Source organism: Passer domesticus, chromosome 2, assembly GCF_036417665.1.
Source record: "Passer domesticus isolate bPasDom1 chromosome 2, bPasDom1.hap1, whole genome shotgun sequence".
Taxonomy (NCBI): domain Eukaryota; kingdom Metazoa; phylum Chordata; class Aves; order Passeriformes; family Passeridae; genus Passer; species Passer domesticus.
Window position 1 is genome coordinate 61,375,106 of NC_087475.1, and position 19,227 is coordinate 61,394,332.

General features: G+C 38.3%; 1 protein-coding gene across 3 annotated transcripts in view; it reads right to left on the reverse strand.

The window, feature by feature from the left end:
- Positions 1–1,803: 1,803 nt before the first annotated feature.
- EPSTI1 (epithelial stromal interaction 1) overlaps positions 1,804–19,227 on the reverse strand; it is a 54,340-nt gene continuing 36,916 nt past the window's right edge. For all 3 annotated transcript variants that reach the window (XM_064408706.1, XM_064408707.1, XM_064408705.1), the window contains 6 exons: positions 17,131–17,224; positions 13,858–13,941; positions 11,041–11,114; positions 9,037–9,134; positions 3,909–3,941; positions 1,804–2,434 (listed from right to left, as the gene is read on the reverse strand). In XM_064408706.1, coding sequence (XP_064264776.1) covers positions 9,047–9,134; positions 11,041–11,114; positions 13,858–13,941; positions 17,131–17,224 — 340 coding nt within the window. In that variant the 3' untranslated portion in view covers positions 1,804–2,434; positions 3,909–3,941; positions 9,037–9,046. The remainder of the gene's footprint in view (positions 2,435–3,908; positions 3,942–9,036; positions 9,135–11,040; positions 11,115–13,857; positions 13,942–17,130; positions 17,225–19,227) is intronic.

A 19,227-nucleotide genomic window follows, 5' to 3' on the forward strand; every position in this document is an offset into this window, starting at 1 on the left:
TTCCTCTTGCAACTTCCAGATGCACGCAACTCCCTGCTGGGAGGGTTTTTTAAAATATAAACAAGGAGCTCATCAGTGCAAATTATATTGTAACAATAACAATTTAAAAACAAAACAAAACAAAAACCCCAAAACCTCCATTTACCGTTATGCAGTAATAAAATCTGGTTTTATGCAACAGCACAAAGATAATTAGTTTGGTTTGTGTAAGTTGTAACTAGAGAAACTACTTGAGTTTGAAAACCTTTATCAAATGTTTACTCTAACAAGTAGATAGAAAAGATGCCCAGCTATCAGTTCCTAACTCTCGACAAACCTGAAGCTGTTTTCACCAGTTTATTTCGTTATAATGCCCTTAAAGAGATGTCATAACATCCCTTTGCTCTCAGACTTACAGTGTGGGCAGGGTATGTGTGTATGGAGGTGGTAATTCTGAGATACTGGAAGCTTTTCAATAGGATAAGAACTGCTTTTTCCAGACATCCTGCTAACATCAATTTGTGGATGGATGTAACTTCTTATCATCTCCATTGCAGGGCATGGCTGTCAAAGACACTTCCTGGGCCACTGTTAATATAGATTTGTTTGTTCTGTTCAGAAAGATAGGGGAGGAAAAATTCTGATATTTCTCCATTAAAAGGGCTAGAATAGTTAATGTTTGAAATAGGTTGTAGACAGCATTTCAAAAAAGAGATTGAAATGCTGGATAAGGGGAAGCACTTTGAAGACAGCCAAAAGAAAGCAAGAAACCTTAATGGAAGAGGTTATTCAAGGTGACCTGCCATCACTGTTCCTGAATGGAAAGTAGCAGGTTAATAAAAAGTTCTTTTTCATAGGATACAACAGTAATAGCAACACAGTTAGACTGAATTTCAACTTGTTGGGGACAATGGTGACTTCCCCTCCCACTCAGCCTTCGGGTTCACTGCTTCAAAAAGACCACCTACAAGTGTGAGTCCCATTAGAGTACAATACCAGGGTCTGACTACAGCAAAGATATTTCCTTTAAAATATACATATGCATGTATATGTATATGCATGTATATATTGCCCACTCTGCAGACTCTTAGCCCCAGCCCTAACATCTACCAAAGGAGGCCAATTGAGGGAATTCTTGGAGGGAGAGGTAAATTTAATTTCCAAAGAAGAAGTCCAATGCCACAGCCAAATCCCGCTTGCTATACAGTACCACTGCGTAGGTATGGAAAAGCCTTCCCAGGAATTTTTACCTAAGAAAAGGCTAAACCAGAAAATATTGCCAAATCTCCAGCATTCCCTTTGAACATCAGCTAGCTAGCAGAATGAGAGATTTGAGTAATTGTTTCAGCCAAAGACAGCTACAGTGTCACACAAGGGATAGCAAATATTGCAACATCAGTGGTTCTAAAAAACCTTCAGGTGACTCATTATAAAGTTTCCATATTGCAAGGGTGATGGAAAAATATCATGGTATGCCTGCATGCTAAATAAAATTGCTCTGGAGACTTTTAACTTGGCCTAAGACATACTTGCAAATGCCATGGATACTTCTTCTTCTCTGCATGGTTTATGTAAGGTGCACTGTGAACCCTTCTTTTGCATTAGAAGTACCTTGGTCATATATGATGATTTTTAGAAAGCATTGAAAGGTTGTCATCTGCCTCAGAGACAGGGAGACACAAATTAAATTCTACTGGACTAGAGGGACAAAGAAAATCAGGAAACTAAAGCTAATGTTGGAGTAGTGCTCCCCACTCCTGTAACAGAAGTTGCCATGGTAAAACAGACAAAGAGAAAAGACACTATATCGTATCACAAAAGATGTGAAGAGATCAAATACATTTCTGTGTTATTTCAAGTTTTATTTATTTCTTTCATGTTATGTATTTTTCTAAGAACTTATTTAAAAGATATTGTCTAAAATGCATATTTTTCTTCTTAGTGACTATTGAGTACAAGAGTAAAATAATTTCAGAAGACTTCCACAAAAACAAACAGAAAACAAACAAACGAAACCCCAGCAACATTTTTCCTTCTCTTCCCCAAAAAAAAACCTCCCTACCTGCTTTTTTAGATTATCTCTGAAACGTTTTTTTTCTGTGTAAAGAGCAGCAAGTAAACACAGATATTACTGCAGTTTCTGCAGTCACTTATGTCTTTTCCAGAGATCATGAAGACTGGGATAATTGCATTCTCCATGAGGCAAAACAATTTGTGGAAATAAAAAAACTACACATATTCTTATTAAAAATTAAATAGGACTTTCATAATCAGCTGTTTCAAATATGTATGCATGAATAATGACAGCTAGAAACCAGTCTCTGCAGATTGCTCATGAAGAGGGTGTGCAGTTGAAATCAGGGTAAGAGAAGAATCACAATAAAGAGCAGTTTCTTGGAGCTTTTATGAAGGCATTTGGCCTAGGCCAGATAAAAGTGGATATTTTTGCAATACCCTGTAACAAGAGGGAGAAAACAGAATTAAAATTTATCTTTTACAACAAAAATTCAAAGTCAAATTCACAGGGATTAAGTCCACTGGAAAATAAAGTCTTCCCTTTCTTCTAACAGGTTTTAGCTTTTAATTATGTAAAGCTTTCATGAAGGGATTTTTATCTTTTTGTAAATTTAATTCACAAAATGTCCTAATTATCTGCAGACATATTAATAACTTTTTGAACAATATATTAAGGTAGCAGGCTGAAATGTGTTTTCAGAACAACAGTAAAACAAGGCCTAAAAATACACCCATCCATATTTCTTGTACAGCTCATATGTAAATACATTATTGGTATTGTAAATATGGTGATAAAAACCAAGGATCCAATGCATTGAACTTCTTCAGCTGTCGACAGGTTATAAAACTTGGTAGGACTGTGGACTGCAAAAATAGCCATTTCTGCCCCTCCAGAGAATTGCCTTTATCTACACATTGTCATTTCTTTAGTGAATTTGAGTAAATTTTTAATGACAATTTTACTTCTCATAAAACTGAAAAGACAACTCATGGGAAGCCTACAATATTATTTAGATACAGTCTTCAGAATAAAGCCCTGCTGTAAAAATATTAACATAACTGTTGGAGTAGCAAATGATGAAGAAAATCTCATATCTAGATTTGTGGGAGAAGAGATGGAAGCAAGGGGCTTTAAAAGTTTGATTATTTTAAATTCCTTTTTATAAAATGCCAGGTCTCAAAAAAACAACAAAAAAAAAGAGTTATGTCAAACCCATCTCCTAAGGAACAAATCATCTTTGTCAGCTCCTGAACTTATTTCAAAAGTTTCCAACCCTAGAAGCAAAGGCTCTGCAGACATAGTTGTATCAGAATTGAGATTTAGAGATGGGGACCCCTTTCAGAAAGGAACACAGATGCAGTGAGCCTTAAGAGAAGGACATTTTAAAGCAGATGGCCTGATTTCTCGGATTCAGTAGTGGTGTTTTACTGCCAGCCTCCACTGATATGCATAGTCTTCCTTTTTGTTCATGAAATATAGTTGGAGGAACACAGCCCACGACACTATCCCTTTCACTTAAGAACACTGAAAGTTTACTAAGTCACCTCCTGCACTCCCAGCCACATTCCTCAGCTGTTCAGCTTTATCTGGGCACAGTCTGTGATGCAGAGAACATGACTGTAGTGAAGTTTTAGCCTAAATATCAAGGCACTCCCATAAGTTGCCTTCAATGCCATCATCAGCTCTTCTTACCTGCAATACATGTTCTGCGATTCTTTACAAAAATCATGTTTCAGATTAGGTGTGTGCCATTGCATGGCTCCCAAATACAGAGCTGGAATGCATTTATTTTAAGATCCTTTCTCATATTGTTTCAAAATTAAACTACGTAAGTTGTCATCATGAAATGTCAAATTCAAAACTAAATTAATACTGATGTTGGTCCTAAAAAGAACAAATTCATTATTCTTACCTTGCTCCTCCTTTATTCCAAATAGTTTGACTCCTGGATAAAAATAAAAAATGCATTAGTACAGTACAATGTACAATGTGTAATACAATCAGATATTCATGCAAGGAATTATGGTTATCTAATTGTGTGGCGCTTTCTTGATTATTTGAAGTAGTTTTGAAACTCCACTTAAAATAACAAGCAAACTCTTCTCCAAGATTCCAGTCCTAGCAAAGAAACATATTTGATTTGAACTCTAAATAAATAGCAGGATGTATTGACTCAAGAGATAAACATATCTTGCTTCTGCTGAGTAAACAAAAAAAAAGAAGTATTTCAAATATCTTCAGATTCTTCAGTCCTTAACTTCATACAATTTGAAGAAGTGAGAAGTTTCTTCTGTTCCTGCCCTGACTGCCACTATTCTTGTTTAGGATGAGATTCTCCAAGCAAAGGATGATTGAGCTCAAGATCAAGGCAGGGGAGACACATCTGCATATGATGTCTGACAGCCTTGCCAGAGCTAAATCATTAAACTGAGCTATAGCCTGCCTGGACCTCCTCATCTGAGGTCCCTTTATTGATGCTGATACTTCTGCTAAGTAGTTTCTATATTTTCTGCCAGGAAAGACAAACATGTTACTTTCAGTAAAAAGAAAAAACTCAAAAACCAAGAAAACAACCAGTTTTAGGAAACAAATTAATAACCTTTTCAACTCAAATTTTACATAGACTAACCAAGTTAAAGCTAAGTTAGCAAATCACATTATTCATTTAAACAAATGTAACCATTGTGGATTGCATTCTGGAACCTTCTTGTACAAATATTCTTTTCTCAATATTCCCATGTTAAGTAAAAGCCTTTTCTTTGTTCTGGGAAAGCAGCATTTTTAGTGCATTTTTGATCCTTCTGAAAGTATATTAAAGACAGATTGTTTACAAAAACCTGTGACATGCATGCTGGCCTTGTGACTTCAGGGGCCTTTGAGCTGTGGCTCTTTTTGCTGTGCAACAGTAAACTTCATGATTTGCTCCCTCTTCAACTGGTCACAAACAGCATAAATCAAGCGCTGGTTGAGACTCCAAAGAAACTTTCCCATGGGTCATGCTGCAAGAACTAAACAAAGTGCAAACCCACAAACCATATTTATTCAAAATAGTTTCATCTGTAAATCATATTTCCACAAAGGAAAATTTATCCAGCATCTTACTGAGTTCCTGTTCTGCACATGGGAAAGGAAGAGAATGGGGTTTCCTGTCCCACTACACCTGTGTATTCAGGGCACAGTTGCTTTGCACAGCAAATATCTAGAATTATGCATCCATTGAAAGAGCAGAGTCAGCACTCAAGGGAGCATTTCTCATTCTTATGCATCACATTGGACATAATGGAGACATGAGACTGGAAGATGCAATATGTCCCCTTGCCTTCTAGATTCTGGGTTTACTATGGCTCAGAGAGTTTCAGCAAGACAACGAGTATCTCATTAAAGAAGAGGAGACCTATAAATTTCATATGTTCCCAATGTGACCTATCCCCATTTACAGAATAAACATAAGGGTACTTGACAGTGCCACATTTTCATTCAAAAAATTAACAGGGTCTCTGTTACAGGCTTGCCATGCATTAGCTTTTAGTCTCTGCAAATCCCTACACACTTCGATATTGGCAAATCTCATGAGACATTGAATAACAAAATGTGCAACTGTTTTAAAGTTATTCTTTTGTAACAACAGAAGTGTTTTACTGATAATTTGTGCCAAAACAGTGAACAAATACTGTCTCAGTTCTAAGTCCCGGCTGAGTAATGATTAAATGAGGAATAAATTCTCTACTGTGAGGGTGGTGAAGCACTGGAGCAGATTGCCCAGAGAAGCTGTGGATGCCCCATCCCTGGAAGTGCTGAAGGCCAAGTTGGCTGGAGCTTTGAGCAAGCTGGTCTCATGGAAGGTGTTCCTGCCTGTAGCAGGCAGGTTGGAACTAGATGATCTTTAAGGTCCTTCCAACCCAAACCATTCTGTGATTCCATTATATGATCTTATTTATTGAATTTGGATATTGAAAGGACAACAGTAATATTCTGATCCTCCTATCCTGAAACGTTTATCCTTATATCAAAGGCAGTGCAAAGAGCATTAAAACTTTCTTGATGGCATACAGCAAGACTCGGGGCTTTCTCAAGGGTGCAGTAGCTCACAGATAGAAGTAGAACTTCATTATGTTGTTTTCCCATTAAAAAAGGAAATTACATAGCCACACAGAGAGTGCCCTGGCATTTGTAATCCAAAAGGCAGGAAAAATTACAGTAATGAAGATCCTTCTCGATATAACAGCTTATAAATATTCCTAATAAAACACAAAATGTCTGGAGGGGATTTGAATTAATGAAAACTCATTCCCTATTGCTTAGGGGACAATTGGACAATGTAACTGCTCTCCTGCCCTCTTCCCAGACACACACAATATATTCAGCCTCCTCCCCTTTTCTCCATGTTTGTTGTGATATCCATGTCCCTTTCTGAATCCCCTAGCGCCCAGGAAATCAGGGCAGAGCTGCAGCTGCTCTGGAGCTGTGCCCACGCTGATCCGCCAGAGGGCTGCAGTCAAACAATGCAGAGAATGCACCACCCCTCAGAGCGGGCACTGTTTTAGGCTGTCTCCTATGCTAGTCACTGCTTTTCACAAAACACACAGAAATTTAATTATCTCTGAGACTTATAATCCCTTTCAAATTTGGCTAAGATTGGCCAGCAGCTGGGAAATCTTATTACATGCAGACAGACAGTGTGATCGTACAAACTTCATTTCTTTAGGAAACCAGGCTAATAGAACTAACAATGAAAAATAGAGTAGGTACATCAACAATAGAGCACAACATTCAGTTTTTGTTAAGTGTGAGGTTGTCGTGACTGTAAAGAGTTCAAACAGGAAAAAAAATACAATAAGGAAAGAGACCAAATATTTCCTCTTTGGTGCCACTGCACAGATGGAATAGGCTCAAAAAATACCTTTAGGTCTTTGGGAACTTTTTTACCTTCTTTTAATCTTAGTATATATTCTGACCTGTTTCAGTCAGCTCCCTTGTAATGTAAAATGCCAGGCTGCAGACTACATGACTTGTAAGCCCTGCCTGGAGTTCAGCTCTTTTTTTTAAATCCCAAAGGAAATGAAAAGAATCTTGGTATAATCAAAGATACTAAGATTGCTGCCTTCAGCCTATCTTTTGAGAGATTATTTTTCTTTCTTGTACTTGTTACCAATACTAATTTTTTAATTCCTATCCATTATGACATATTCTTTCATATTTTAATCTTTTCCTTCTCTGTTTATTCTTCAAATCTCACGTTATAACATAAAGGAAAAATAGATCTAGCATTACCCAACAGAAGGCAGGCTCTTTGGGAGTCATTAAGTAAATAACAGAGTAGGACATTTATCACTTCCATACATGGGGTTTTATTGCATTTATGTCGATGCATTCTTTGAATTTATATATTAAAAAAACCCTTCACATAGTCATCTGTTGTTAAACTGTGCCTGGTCTGAGCACACTCATTTGGTGACACCAACACTCACCCTGTGGAAGAGGATGTGCACATCTGGCTAAAGGCAAACCCCTGCCACCTCTGCAGACAATGGCAAGTTTTCCAGGGGTGAAGGCAGGTGCTCTGATGGAGGTGCTCAAGTAAGGTGTTGGGCATCTTGGCTGTGTCACACATTTTCCTTGGAGTTTATCAGGAAATGGTACACAAATGGGGGTAAACGACACAAAGTGCCTTTGCTGCCTTTGTTAACCAAGCACCCTCCAGCAGACTTTACCTTTTGCTCTTTCACTTTATCAGGTGGCTATGTCCTGCCTGAAGTCTCTAATTCTGCTATCTGCAGACATGCTGTCCTTCAGGAGGTGGCTCAGGCCTGCCATACAATGTGATCTCTTACTCACACTCTTTAACTAGCCTGGACATCTGTAACTTGCCTTCCATCAGCCTCTGGACTGCCTGATGTGCTCATGTTTCAGATCAGTAGGCTATAATGTCTGCTCAAAGACCTGATGGGAGGTTGAGCTGGCATATCCTGTCTCCTCTCACCAAGACCAAGAGGCAGCACAAAGTTCCTGAGCCCAGGACTTGCCCAAAGCTTGTAGTGATGAAGACACCCTTTTCCCACTTCCAGTACATGGAAAATTCCAGTTGCAAAATATCTGCTTTTTAACCATGCCTTGACTTTGGAGATGTTTGAACCAAACTCATCCTGATATTCACTGGCTAACATACACATCCTCACCAACTAATCCAACTCAAGCTTTTGCATTTTATCAACTAAACACCTTTCTCTACACTGCCACACACACTAAAGTATCTTAGAGTCTCATAATTTTGCTTCTTAATCTTCCTGACTCTTCCATTCCTGTACTAGGATCCTTTCATCAATAGAATTTCAGCCTAATGAAAAATTCCATGATGGGGAATACATATAATTACTTTTTTTTACACTGAAACATGCAATTCTAAACAACAATCACATTAAGGTCTCATTAGAATAGTTGAAAAAATGAATGGATGTATAATAGTCAAGATATCTTTTCAGTCCAGATATCTTTACAGTCAAGATATCTTTTCTTCAAAGAATCCCTACAAATACTGTTTTTAAATGAAATGTAGTTGAGCATTCTTTGTCATAATTTTATATAGGTAAAAAATGAACAGCTGTACCTGGAAAGATATAGGTAGATAGATAGGTAGATACAGACATAGAGCTGGGATTCTTTTTCCTCCAACTTCAATACCATATTAAAATATTTACAGCACATCCTAGCACCTTCCATTTGAAGACTTTAAAAAAATCCCTAATGAATTCACTATCCTTTTTCTGAACTTAAGGAAGTACTTTGGATGTGGCTCCTTGCAGTGAGTACCTGACACACAAGGCCACTGAGTTCTGCTGCAAGAGCAGCTGTTTCTCCCTCCTCCCATTTGAACAACTTATATTTTAGCCAGAATTTCTTCTGGAAAGGTATTAAGGACAGCCAGCCAGGGCTGAAAGTTCTGTCCAGCAGGCTAAGCACACATAGACATACAATTGTGTCTGGAGAAAAATTCAATGTTTAAACAATCTCATTGCTTCTCCATTCTGTACCAAAAAACTTACCAAGGTGCCATTATTGAGGTAGTCCACTATATCCAGGGTGGTAGATGTTATTAGACTGTGCTTTGTTCTGGAGTCGGTCCAGGAAAGCATTATTTACCCTTAAAGTACAAAAAAAAAAAAAAAAGAATAATGATGGAAGGCAGCTGAGAAGTTCACAAACTACTGAAATTTAACATTCTGTGAGTGGCTTTCCCTTCCCATCTGTTCAGTGCCCATCTTCCTGTATTTTTCAAGTCTGTGCATAACCATGGATGGGCATGAGATCAGGTGGATTTAATTTTCAATTCACCAGATGCATCCTTATCCTGGGATCAGCCTGTTGGAATTAAAAGGCACACCTTGGCTCCTGTGCAATAATGCACCAAAATTCTCCACAGAAAGATGACCTGTGTACCACCACCCATCTTTTTAGGGAGGTTACATATTTTGACAAGTCACCTTAGGTAATCTTTCAGCCTTCAGTGCACAAGGAAATTTTCTGGAAGTACTGGTTTCCTAATAAAAAATGGAAGAACCCACTTAAGCTTGTTACTAACAGAGACAATTTTCTCTTCCATCCAGCTGTGAAATTCTAGCATTTTCTTGCACTACTCTATCAATCTGGAAAGCATGGACAAATACAGTTTTCCTCAATCTGTTTTAAATATTTTCACATTGGGATTGTTCAGCATGGAGAAGAGAAGCCTTTGGGGTGACCTTACAGCAGCCTTTCAGTCTCTGAAGTGGGCTACAAGAGAAATGGAGAGGGACTTTGTACAAGGGCATGTGATAAAGGACAAGGGACAATGGCTTTAGGCTGAAAGGGGGTAGATTTAGATTGGATATTTGGAAGAAATTTTTCACTATGAGGGTGCTGAGGCACTGGCACAAGTTGCCCAGAGAAGTTGTGAATGCCCCATCCCTGGCAGTATTGAGGCCAGGCTGGATGGGGCTTTGAGCAACCTGGTCTGGTTGAAGGTGTCCCTGTCCATGGCAGGGAGGTTGGAGCTTTAAGGTCCCTTCCAACCCAAATCATTCTATGATTCTCTGGAAAAATGTTTCTTTTTCCCTTTCATTACTGCTTAGGACTGACACACATGCTTAGACACGACTGTTGTTTTAATGTTTCACAATGGTGTTGGTAAGAATGAGATAAAAAGCAAATACTGGGTTATTTCTGTCTAGGCATATGAGATGGACTGAATCAAAAATCCTTCATTAACGTCAATGGGTAATTATTTCAATGTCTTTGCTAGATAAAAAAATAAATGAAAGCAGTCTGAAGAGTGGTTGCCTACAGAAGTAGGCAATTTTTTTATATTTACATAATGATTTAAAAAAAATAATGTTTTTACTTTTGAACCTGAGCATTGTTTCTTCTTACCAGCAGAACACAAAGCTGAGAATAAAGCTGTGCTTCAGGATAATGAAAAGTCAGTTAAGTGACAGAAGTGGAAGATGAGAAGTGTTGAGCACAGAGAGGTCACAGCAGTGGGGCACAGCCTGGGGCACAAGGAAATGCAGCTGCAGAGAGCCTTGCTGCACTGCAGGTTCCATCTGAATCGATACCAAACCCCAGGTTTAGCTCTGCCTGCTAACCTCAGAGACAGTCAACCACAAGATGTGGCATGGACAAAGTAGACAATTCTAAAATAAATAAAAATATAGATATAAAAATAAAAATATATAGATATCTAGGTTCATGTACAGATACACAGATCAAGTGTGTCCCAGCTGAAGCTACTGTACTAATTGTCATCCATAAAACTATTAATAGTTTCTACCCTGTGCTGTATCCTATGCTGATAGGATAAATAAAATGAGAAAGGCACTCTGGGTCATACTGCAAGCAGTGAGCAGTTGTAATCATGGATATTAGGATCTCATTTGAAAGCAAAGCTAAACCAGAGCTGAGGTCAGGGATCCTCATTGCAATGGTCTTCTGAAGCATGAGTGCCTGAAATTTTGAGACCCTTTCCAGGTGGAAATTCAATTAGAGTTCATTCTGCATTTTTTGCATCTTACCTCCTCTGTTCACTTTTAAGTGCTCTTGTCCTGGTTTCCTCTTCCTGCTTTTGTTTAAATTCCAGTAATTCAGCCTGGCAATGATAAAAGTGAAAAGCAAACAAATAAATAAACAAATAAACAAACTTACTTTTAATTAACATACTTACGCTGTAAACCCTATTAATTCCACAGGATGTTAACCTCAGTTGAAGTCAGCTACTTCTCTCAGCAGCATTTTCCTTATGTGACAGCACTATGTTAAAAACTGAGCTGGTTTTTCTGTTCAGCATGTGGATAATTTTTTGTTTGTGCCTTAAAATTGGGAAGTTACAGGATTCAGACATCTACAGTCCTACATTTAAGGGGGTATGCCAGACAGCAGTCTACTTCCCCTTGTCCCACAACACAGATTTGAATTTCCCAGTGGGTCAAAGGGGGGTGAAAGCCAAAGTCAGGAGCAAATACAGTGTCATGCCCATGGAGTAAGAAGGAGACATGTTCTTCCCCTCCTGCCTCTACAGAGTGCAAGCAGAAGATGAGACCTGGGCTATGTGATGTGTTGAGTCACCTCCAGCTCCCTGGGGCTCCCTTCAGGGTGAGGAGGGAAAATGGTGCTTGTTGAAAATGGTGTGGTGGGAACACATACCAGCTCCCAGCACTGCAGCAGACTACCAGCCTTACACAATATTAAAGTGTATAAACAGTGCCAAAGGGAATTATTTTCAGAGGAGAGTTTGCTCATGCAATTTTAGCCAAAAATGTGAAGGAAACAGAGTTGATATGACTCTGGTCTGTATGTGTCCTTGTTTGTCCAGGTCCTTCTGCCTGCAATGCAACCAAGAAGTTGCAGATCCTTCTGCAAAGGAGATTTGGGCTTGCAGGGCAAGGGGGAAGGCATAGGAACAGACCCATCTTTCATATTTTCCATAGCAACTACACAGCAGTAGGAATAGAAACTAAAATAAAATGATGTGCTTACATAAAAGCTTCAATAACTGAATGGAACCACATGACTGGGGTTTTTTTAAAATCAATTTAAGTGGAACATTAAGTAAAAACTATGCAATAAGTGTATGGAGAAAATCAATAACTGAGAATGTGTTGTGTATCAATATTTGTCTAGCCCTAAAAGAAGAAACAGGATTAAGAAATAAAAAAGCCAACCTCAATTTTCACTATTTTAAATAACTATTCAACCTGAAAATTAAAACTCAGTATCTGACTTTCCAATATGCCGACTCCTCTCTTGGAGTAATGTTCTGAAATATATTGTGTGCATATGATGCAGTGTTCAAAGTGTACTGAAAATTTCTAAATCAAGCAATACATACTAAAACCTGTTCTGAAGAAAAAAAGGGAACTGACAATACCTACACATTTTATAGCTACACTGTGCTAGGAGGTACACACAAGACAGAATTCACAATTACTTTAATAAATATTAGTTTGAAGTAGAAACGAGCCAACATATATCTGAGGGACAATTATTGGAGCCCTTAAAATCCATATTATTTACAGTAGGTTTGTAAGTAGTGCATTACTCTGCACAATAGGTAGCAGCAACTGTGAAGGCAAGGAGACCTTGGAACCACATAGCAAACAAGGGCAGCCTTAGAAGCAGCCAACACCTCCTTAGCAACCCACGGAAATTGCTAAAGAGTCTACAGCTTTACACAAGTCCCTTAAACCAAACCTATTAATTAGGGACATGCTAATTTACATCTGTAGTTATTTTCTCTTTGGAAGGATGCATGTACAGACTACAACAGGAACCAGCCCTATACCCATCCAGGCTGACTTTCAAAAATTTTTCCTCTGTATAGGTCCTGGGAATAAGCATATACCTGATGTGATAGCAATGAAGAGACTCCCTTTTGCCCCACATTTTTTTTTTTTCCAGAATTATACTTATTAGAATACTATGCAATGAGGACACATCCCCAGCATGTAAAGAAAGATACCAGTGACAGGGAATGAGTAACTTCTCCAGTTCTAGAAGAAACTCAGTGTATGGAATTTGTTGTGCTAAAATTCTCCCAGTGGGGAAGTAACTTAACATTAATTTGGATGTTAGCAACAGCAGAGGCACAGCAAGTGGCTCAGCACTTGCTCACATATTTTCAAATGATTTGCTAGATTTTCAGGTTCTGCCCTCCCTGTACTTTCACAGTCAAACCTGGAGCCAAGACAGGTAATTTTGCACAGTGCCATCACCTTTGGCAGATTAACTTTATGTGGATATTGTACCCAAATCTATACCAGAGGGACTACACATTTCAGGCAATGCATGATGCATACGCAGAATATGGAGTTCAAAGTTGCATTTATGGTATGCCTGCTTTTTAGACAATTCAAAACTCTTTAGTTGGGTAGTCAGCAAGGGCACAGAGAGGCATGCCATAATTAACAGGAAATCTGAGCATTCTTTGAAAAAGCAGGGGCCATGGCCCTCAATTCTCTAGAAAGAGACAATTCAGAGAGATCATCCTTAATTTCTCAGTAAGATAACTTCTGCCTGCAAGAGAGTAAACTGGTTTCCTTAGCCTATGAAATCAGTTGCCATGGTCAAAAAACCTTCTGCACAGTTATTCAAGTGAAGAGGTGAAAAGAAGCTCATTTTCCAGATGCAAACAGCCTTGAACTCAGAAGATAATTGTCCTGTCCCTCTTCAAATTTTACAGCTTGACTCATCTCTCTCACAATATTTGAAAACAGTGACTGAATCACTTTTGCTAAAGAGAAGCTCTGTGCGTAGGCTACAAGTAATCAGTGTATTTAATTGGTTTCACAGCATGCAAAAATGATACAATATGTAAACTGTTAATGTATAATTACCTTCCTCCGTTGTTCTTGCCTCATTTCCTCTAATCTTCTGTTTTCATCCTCCCGAAGAGCTTGCTTATAAGCATGGCTTCTTTTCTATTGTTCAGCAGAAAATAAAAATGTATTAGTGTGGTGAGAGCAGGGCCAAACTCCCAAACCTTATTCTCAAATTGTTATATGGGTAATTAACAAACACAAATGGTCAAATGATTCCAGTTACTTAAGAAACAGATTCATCTCAAGACTAGAATTTAAACAAGAAGTGGCCTAGAGCCTCTCAGTCATTCGGTTTGGTTGAATGTCCACGTGTGCATCACACCCAGGTAGTCACAACAAGTGCTATTCTGTGTCCCAGTGACAACCATACAGATATCCTGAGCAGTCAGAAAACACTGTCAGGATACATGATAGAAAGATGGGGTATTCTGGGAAAAAAAAAGTAATGAAAGCATTACCAAGATGAAAAAGCAGAATGGAGGCCTTGTATCAGAGGGGAACATAGGATTTTTTTATGGAGGTAGGGCAACAGGAGAAATAAAACCTGCTATTATTTGTGAGGCATCAGGAAAATTGAAAATGTGAACTACTCATCATGAATAATGTAATAACTGTGCAGTAGGTTTTCATTACAATAACTAGCCCTGGTCTTTCACAAGTTTTAATTGTTTGCAAAAAGCCAACCTATAATTAGGGTCTCAGAGGATCCTTAGGATATTATACACTGGAACTTCTACTGTAAGGTCTTTGAGCAGGGACATAGGGTGGCACACTTAAAAATGAGCCAGTATAATTTAATACAAGAATTGTGCAGGCTTGACTTAAGTGAAGAATTTGTTACAGGTCTACAGACTATTTCCAAAATTTGATATATGCATGCAGAACGACACCATTAAAACAACAGGCACATAATTTGCTAAAAAGACTGAGTAGAGAAAGAAATTATTAATAGCTCAATTTTGAGCTAGGAGAAGTTGCTACATGTGTCCAGGGAGACTCATTCTGGGTCCGATATTATTCATTACTCTCTGTAATGGCTTGGAGAATTGTGTGGAAAATATGTTAATCAAGTTGGAAGACAATAAAAATCTACACAGGATTGGTCACACTTTGAAAGACAGGATTAAAATTAATTATGAGCTTGATTAAATAAGCAGGCCCAAAAAGTCATCAATGACAGAGTCACTCAAAAGAAGTCAAATTTGTTCATGGATGTAACATTTGAACTAGGTGTGCTAAATTAATACCACTGTCCAAGAAATTATGTGAGGGGTAAAAACTTTGATCTGCATCACATTGTCCAGACTGTTTTCAGAACAAGTTTTTCAAATTTAGAAAAAAAATCACATACATGTATGTATATTCCCTCTCTTATCATACATGTTGGGCACATCCTAAGCTTATCACACTTCACTATTTCAAATACATTGTTCCTGAATCTCTTAATTACTCCAGACAAAGGACACATTCAAGGTAACATCCAAATTAGAGTCCCAGTTTTCCTACTGGTTTAGCATTTTGGTGCCGTGCCAAGTTTATTTAGATAAGAACTCACTGGTCACGTCCTTTGGATTCCTGGCTCAGAGGCTGTGTCTATGCCTATAGACTGGCCCTCATCCAGGCTGGTTGGGAAGACTTTGCTACCTGCATTGCTGCATTACAAACAAGTGATTATTTGATTCACAAAGCTACAGAAATGCAGCCACACAAAATACAAGTATAATGTCAGCTAGTACTAAAGAACAGTACAGATAAATGATGTACTTTATCTGCTTGGACACGAGTGGAGTGAAAGATGAACTATGGGATGCAATTTGGCACAACTTTTTGAGAAACCTGTCAAAACATGGAATGAGAAAGCCACACATAGGTAGGTGAAGCAGAAAGCCAAGGACCTGTACAACTGAAATAGTTTAGTGCTCCTTCAGCAATTCACCCACTTTTGTAAGGATAAGAGAGCACACCAAAATGCTGAAACCCAAGTCAGTCGTGGGGACATGAGCTCACTTGTCTTCACAGTTCAATGCTCACATCGTACAAAAGCTGCAGAGCTAGGGCTTCCTTACCAATGAGCAAACTCCCCATTGTTTGAAGTGTTGGATGCTTCAAGAGGGAGGTAGACGTGGTTTCAAGACATCTTTTCTCTCTTTCCATATCCCTTCATCCTGGTTGTTCACCCAGGACTACAAAATACAGTCTGAAAGGCACTCTCCCACAACTGACCTTCTGTCCAGCAGTGCTGGGCAGAAATTGGTACTTTCTAGCTACATAGCTGCCCACGTTTGCCAAAATGTCTTTAGGTTTTAGAGATACAAGGTATCCTGAAAAATTAAAGGGGAATGCAGCCTATTTTCAGTATTAACTTCCCTTTTCATGCAATGAAAACCAGGAAGAGATACTAGAGGCAAGACAGATGTGTCATATATCCTGTTGTCAGCAATTTCTATAAAGGGAGGATTTTTTTCCCATTTCTAAGTCATCTGAGGAAATATGGAGGCAAATTTTCCCTTCCTGTTACCCAACAGCTGGTGCTCAAGGCTGTATACAATAGAGGGCTGCCTAGACCAGATACTTCCATACTTCTGCTCAGTTGCTTCCAATGTTAATTTCTGTCTGCTTGGCTCCCTGTTCTCTGTCCTTCCCCAATTACAAACCTCCCTACAGGAGAAATACTTCTCTTTCAGGGTTAATACTCCTCACTGAAACTTTCTACATTAGTAGGAAAACTTGGTTTATACATTAAGAGACTAATTATATGTGAAAAAGCCTCTTAGAGTCAATAAGAATAATGAAATTGAAGCAATACTTTATCTATTTCCTAATTACACTGATACTTACCAGACTACTTCAAACTGGGACAAAGACCCCAAGCAGTGTCTTAGAATCACTTTTAGGATGCAGTGAGAAACAAGCTTCTCTTTTGACAGGATTTTTAATGCAGCAAAGCATCTGCTGAGCTTAATTTATTGAGATTTCATAAAAGCCTACCACCAGTGAATGGGGACAGGGCATACTTAAGATTCTCATCTAACCTTAGAATATAAATCTGGTTCTCATTTATCAGAAAGAGATCTTTCTCTTTCTGGTAGAGAAAGTCCTCTACAATGTAGAATACCCTGCCAGTGTGGAAGAGACAAGGTAGGCAGTCTCATTCACCCAGAAAGGCTCCTTGGTACTCACTGGGTTACGTCTCAGCAATTAAACTCAATTAGGATATTCTAACATTACACTATTGACAGCACCTGGAAAGCTGATAGGAAATACAGCACACACTATGGTTTTGCTTACCCATGCTGTAGATTCTGGGCCAGGATTAGCAATCTGACAGGAATCACTCTTTGGCAAACCCACATCCAATCTGTTCAGTAATTCATTGGTTTTGCTATGAAGAAATTCAATCCAAATAGAATTGTTAGTGCTTCCATAAAAATAAACACAGCTTTTTATTCCACCCTTGGAATATAGCCTAGATATTTTATCATGTGTCTGCTGAAAAACATCACAGGTAGAAAAAAAAAAGGTTATGGAAACAGACAAATGGGACAGAGGATACAGAATCCACATTGTGGATAAGACATTTGCTGGGATGATTTTTTAAGCAAACAATTATTGTCATTTGCATATTTGGGGTGTACAGTGGCTATGCTTTCCTCATTGTAAAGCTCCTATACAGCAGACTCACGTATCACTGGTCTTCATGAGGATGCCAACTGCTTCATGGAATTGTTGCAAATCTTTCTATGAGATCTAGAAATCTCAGCTAAGTACTTTAAAAGATTATTTTCAGAAATTTTCCTTCACAGTTAATACAATGCTGCCTTGCAACAGATTACTTTATCAAGCAGAAAGGCTTTCAAGTATTTTGTAACAAGAAAAAAAATGCTTGTCTTTAGTTAATGCACAATATTTTCATTTCTTATTCTGGCAAGGGCAATTTTCTTTTTCCAGCTGCATGCTTAACAAACCCAGAATTTCAAAGTAGCATCACTTTGCTCACAGTTTCGACCAAGTACAATTAAACTAGGTCACAAACAAAAACAAAGGATGAGAGTTTGTGTGCTGTGGTGAGGAATCAGTTTCTTAACCTGCACTCCCAGGCACGTATATTGAAGTCTTTTCTCACTCAAAGGAACAGAGTTAGAGTAAAGAGGCAATTTTATTTCTGTGTACAGCTTTGGAAAACATGAAAGTACTGAAGTGAGAGCAGAAAAAGTGCTTCAAGATATATTGAATGCAAAGATTTACTCTTCTCACAGGGCAACCAGCTAGCTCTGTGTAGGGGAAGATGCCACTACCAAAGACTTAAACTTGGAGAAAAAGCATTGGCTGCTGAAGACTGATTTTGATTAACAGCTGAAACAGACTACCAAGTGTGTTTTATATTTCACTCCATGATCTAAAACTGTGAGTAAATACTTTATTGGTAAAATGCCCTGCTGGTCAGTGAGGAGTGATATATTGAGAAGTTGGGAAAAGGAACAAGAAACCACAAGCTCTTCTCTGCTACTCTACACAATACAAAACTATGTTGCCACTTCAGGTACAAAGTACTTGCTCAAATTCTGGCAAGTCGGGCTTTTAGAGTCTCACCATTCCCAGTTCACTCCCTTTCCTCCATTAGCTGGGTAGTTAACAAACCTTAGACAATGCACAATAAAGAAAGAACCAGATGAAACACTGTTTTCCCTGATCTACAAAGTACTTATACATAAAGGATGAACAAATTAATAGTCTTCTTATACAAGTGTTAGGCACTCAAATTTTTTCCACAAAAGATGAGTTATTAAGCAGTAAGTTTGCACAAAATAATTTTGGGAACACAAAGATTTAAATTGCAGATTTTGTGTCTCTCTACCTATGCTAAAACTGGTCAAATAACAATTTATTTCTACACCAGGAAGACTGAGAACTCCTACAGAAAATCTGGAGCATATTTGAGAAGGTTGAAGCTCTGCGAAAAAATATGTGGTAACTTGGTGCTATACCTATTTACTCCAATTCTTTATCAACGGCAAGAGAATTAAAGGGAGTATGTGGAACTTCTCATTATTTGCATTAAAATGTGGTGGAGGCCACTGAATTTCACAGATCAGCACACTGATAGGTGAAAAGTTTACTCAGTATCAGAAAAGATGACTACACGAGTGGAAGCAAATAAAGTTCCTCAACAAGACTCTGCACTGCCTTTGAATAGAGAAACACCTGACTTCACCAAATTAAGTAATACCTTGATGAAGTGTTCCTATCACAAGAAAAGGACTCAGATTTTTGAGTCAGGTCTTATATATGTTAATGTGTTGTGTGTAATCTCTGTGGAAACCTAGCAATGCACCTAGGATTGCCAGACAGTGTCTGAATGGTATTTTTCATAAAACTAAACTGCAG